General features: G+C 37.6%; 1 protein-coding gene across 1 annotated transcript; it reads left to right on the top strand.

The window, feature by feature from the left end:
* The first annotated feature begins 1,397 nt into the window (after positions 1-1,397).
* LOC105619405 (protein bfr2-like) lies at positions 1,398-3,488 on the top strand. Its single transcript, XM_012200926.1, has 3 exons — positions 1,398-1,952; positions 2,491-2,644; positions 3,298-3,488. Exons 1-3 carry the CDS (start codon positions 1,398-1,400, stop codon positions 3,486-3,488), a joined length of 900 nt encoding a protein of 299 aa, XP_012056316.1.
* Positions 3,489-4,614: the final 1,126 nt, after the last annotated feature.

Genomic DNA, 4,614 nt, shown 5'->3' with positions numbered 1-4,614 from the left:
GACGACGACGTACGTACGTACGTAAACGTACGTACGACGACGTACGTACGAGAGTACGACGTACGTACGTACGTAGTACGTAGTACGTCGTCGTCGTCGTCGTCGTCGTCGTCGGTCGGTCGGTCGTCGTTCGTTCGTTCTTCTTCTCTCTCTCTCTCTCTCTCTCTCTCTCTCTCTCTCTCTCTCTCTCTCTCTCTCTCTCTCTCTCTCTCTATTTGCTCGCTCTTCTCTTGCTGCCTTCCTCTTTTCACCTCCCGACTTATCCTGCTCGCTTTCGCCCTTTCTATCCCGCGACTGTTTCTCTCTGTCTCCACCACTGCCGCTCACTCCCGTGAGTTGTTGTTCGGCTGTTTTATTACTTTTATAAATGCCGCCGCTACGATGCTACTACTACCACTTGCTCGCGAATCGGCGCGGCAGGCGTTTCCTTTGTTGGTCGCCACCACGCTCCCATTGTTGCTTGCAGAAAGATGCGAATTTTAATTTGATATTGTCTAATATTATTTATGTATGCGGTTAGAGAATCCTGCGGAAGGATGCCGCTCGCACGGTCTCACATCTTGTGCCGTTTCTTCCATTCAATGAGAAATCATAGTCGTATCTATCTCAACGACTTAGCTTCGCATGAAAGCTCTTGTTCTTTCGTTCTCCATGCGGAGTCGCCCAAATCCGATTTCGTAAACATTATTTGAGTTTAATTCTTTTTCACGTATAATTCTTCTTACAGCAAAAAATTCAGCAACGAATATATTATTCAATAACTGTTTTATTATTTAACATTATCGATTTCAACATGCAGCACGTGATGAATTTTCCCTCAGAGTTTTCTCTCGCAAACTTATTTTTTAAGAAAAAAATCTTACCTCCTTCCTTTCCCCCTAATAATGTCTGACCTATTGTGCAAGTATTCTTAGCCGTCCTTCAATATGCTCAAAACCCCGTGGCACATTATTACGTCCCGTTCACCATAAGCGTAATCTAATTACCGGCATGTGCGAAGTGTCCGCCAACGAGGCACTAGACTTGCGCGTACGTGCTCAGTTCGCCTAAAGAAATCAATATTACAGCAATCCAGGTTCACGCTGCGAACTGCTTTGTACGACGGTACGCGCAACAGTTGCATCGAGACAAGACACGAAGAGGTACAAGAATCGAATGCACCATCGCGTACCGACATCCAAGTTATTCAATCAACAAAAATAAATCGGAAAGTGCGTCCTCGGAGTTTTGGTTAATCAACAATTTGCAATGAATTGGTTGACTCTCAATTGGAAACCTACTTCGAATGCCGTCTAACACATCTCGCGTTGCCATGGAAATCCGCGAAAATGACTACACTGGTCCTGGACTAAAAATATTTAGGTAAACAACGGTGGTACCATATATACTTTGTCAGGATGACAGAGAAACGACTGTCGTTGGGCATCAATGTAAGCATTTTATTAATACTGACGATATTTGGCGTGCTTCTGTCTTTGCCTTTGCGATTGTTGTTCGACACGAATTACTCCGAGCAGAATCACGGAGATGAAAGTGGTGTCAGTGACCCGGGCGAGAAAGGAAAAGAATCCGCGATACCGATAGATCATCGAAAATTAAAGCGCTGTCCGAATCTACAGTATGAGGATCGCTTGATGTCCGTCTTTATGAGTGATTACGACGGAAATTGCACGTACGTGCAAGACGAGAGCGACGATGACGAAGATGACGATGATGATGACAGCGACTCTGAAGAGGAAGAGGATAGTAGAGAGGATGAGGACGATGAGGAGGAGGAAACACACAAGTCCAAGAAGAGCATCGAAGAAATGAAAGAAAGCGCTGAAGAGATCTTGAAGTCGCGTCAAATGAAGTCCGTCACGGTGGCAGGCCACATACTCGTGACGATGTTGCTCGTATCAGTAATAGCTGCCCTCGTTGAAGTACTGCGAATACGCTTCGCCAGAGAAAAAGTATTGCGTCACATATTACAGAAGTCCTTAAGCGCTTGCGTTGGAACTTGGTATCCTTAAAGCGTAAGATATGTCTGTCAAGACGTACATTATTGAAAAATTTCACTTCAAGAATGTACATTTTTTTAGAATCTACCATTTGCTTCTTGAAAATAGTACAATATAATTTTCAAAAGATCTTCTAATTATTCAAAATAATTCTAATTATTCTAAATAAAATCATCATTTTAATTCTATAATTCGAAGATACTTTATTTCAACGTAAGCAATTAACTATATCTACTATCCTTGATTATTTGAGCACATTATGCACGATTTGCACTCAACTATATCGCCAGATATAAATTTAATCCCAGATTGAGCTAGATTCTTTGTTGTTTGCACCATTGGAGAATAAATTGCGATATTCGGCAGAGACCGACGGGATAAGCGCTTCGCTGTTTTCCTCGCGGAGCTATAAGTAAAAACCGTCTCTCGATGCTCGGATAGACACGCATTCGTGAAACTATTGCACCTTCTCTTTTCAAAAATGCATAAGGATTCGTCTAGGGCAGGCACGATTATTTCACGGAGAAGTTGCTCCTCCAACGTGGACATATCCGCCATAAGACGTCCCATTTCAAGAGAATTAATTAGAAGCTATAAGTCCTTTGATATACCAGGAGTGCATCATTCCACACTGCGTCTGTTAGGTATGTGTATAAAGTAATAAAGAATCATACAACCTTGGCCAAAAATATTAGATACATTATTTAACATTTTAGTTCAAAAATTGATTTATAACATTTGCTGTGAATTATCCTTTTCTTTCAATAAGTCTTTAAATTTATGTATATACTCGATAATTAATAGGATATACAGATAAAAGAATTTCAAATTAATGAAAAAAGGTAAGTGCCTAAGATTTTTGGCCAAGACTATAATCTTTAAGTACACAGATATTTATCATAATCAAGGAGATCTAAAAAAAATATGTGAAATATACAGAAAGTTGATAAATTTCTATGAACAAAATTATCTTGTGGGGATCCTTAACGAAATTGAATGATCAGAGGTTTCAATTTTGATACTTCCCATGTATTTACCTTTGCAATATTCTATATTGTGCTCCAGATATTTATCTATATCTTTAACAAAAAATAAATAATTAATCAAAAATATCATAAAGAATAATAAAATTTATATATTTTGACTAAACAGAAAATAAATATTTTAATGACATCTTCGATGATTGAGATACTAGCAAGTGTTGCTGGCACAATGCGGAAGATTGCGATCGGAGTATGAGACCGTTTTAATCCGATTAGTAATGGTAAGACGATAAAATTTAATTATCCATTCTTAGGAGCGCGGCCGCCCCCGCTTATCCGTCGCTCCTCATTTCCAACACCACAAGCAAAGAAAACCGCTACTTCATCTCTTTGCGGTACACCGAGTAAAGGGCTGACGCGGCGCCAATCGGCTGAATCAGAAGAAGAAATCAGGATTGTTACTAACACTCTTCATCATCGCACTCGTCTGATTCGACGCCATTAAAGTGACGAAACAAGGTGAAGATTATTAACTCTTTCCAAATTATTTCTCGCAAATTAGTAAAAATCAAATATTTCGTCTTCTATTTAACCTAATCAGTAGACAGCGGATATAATGTAAATTGAAGAATTTTTATTATTTATCACAGAAAGAATGATTTTGCTGAAAAATTAAAAAATTTAATTAGATATAGATCTGAAAATAATTATGTTAGAAAAATTTTTAGGTATAGAAAAAATTGATTGCTAGAATATCAAAATTTTAAATTTTTCAGCAAAATCATTCTCTCCATATAGAGGAATTTATGAAGCTCTCAAAACTTTCTACTGCTTATAATCATGCAATAATTCGAAAAACTATCACAAAGTACAATGCTGAATCCAAACGATCATCGAATTGTAACTGAGCTGATTAACCATATTTAAAAGCTTGATAAAATCTTGAATTTTCTTTTAAAGATAAACGATAAATTGTATGACGTAACAAACTCTCTCAGATAATCAATAAATCCTCTCTTTTCAGTATACATCAATCCATCAAATGCCTTGTATCTACATTGGTGACAAAATTAACAGGGTATACGTCTTCTACTATACGGTATGGTTTCTCACGTGATAGTTCTTATACAATTAGATAAAGAGTTATCAACCAAAAGATTGTAACTTCAAAAGATATACATATAGATAAGTATTGTCAACAGGTAACATGCAACGCACAATGATCACATCCAATGATCTTTCTTACGCTTGCGCAACGTCGAAAAATTTAAGGAACAGATCTTCCAACGCATCCCTTACGGCGGCTTCAATAGTGCTCCATTTTCGCGACGCTTTTATATCACGCTGTTCATTAAGTTCTGCTTTCTAGCCAGGCACTCTTTGAAATATTTAAGATTACATTGATTAATATACAGAATCAATTTTCAGGATCAAAAACTATCGCGTGAGCTACGGTGGAAAGCTGAATTACTACAGCACATGCCTGGACTAACATGTTTTAATAAAGTATAATTTCTATATTATTTTCCATATTCGTACAACTGCTTTAAGGTTATTTAATCAAATGAAAGTAACTACAATTAATCTAACCTAACTTTTAATAAATTATCAATCTTCTTATCGCGCAATAA

The sequence above is a fragment of the Atta cephalotes genome (assembly GCF_000143395.1).
Source record: "Atta cephalotes unplaced genomic scaffold scaffold00021, whole genome shotgun sequence".
NCBI classification, from domain to species: Eukaryota; Metazoa; Arthropoda; class Insecta; order Hymenoptera; family Formicidae; genus Atta; species Atta cephalotes.
Note: the sequence above shows the minus strand (reverse complement) of the source record. Positions and strands in the feature narration are given on the sequence as shown.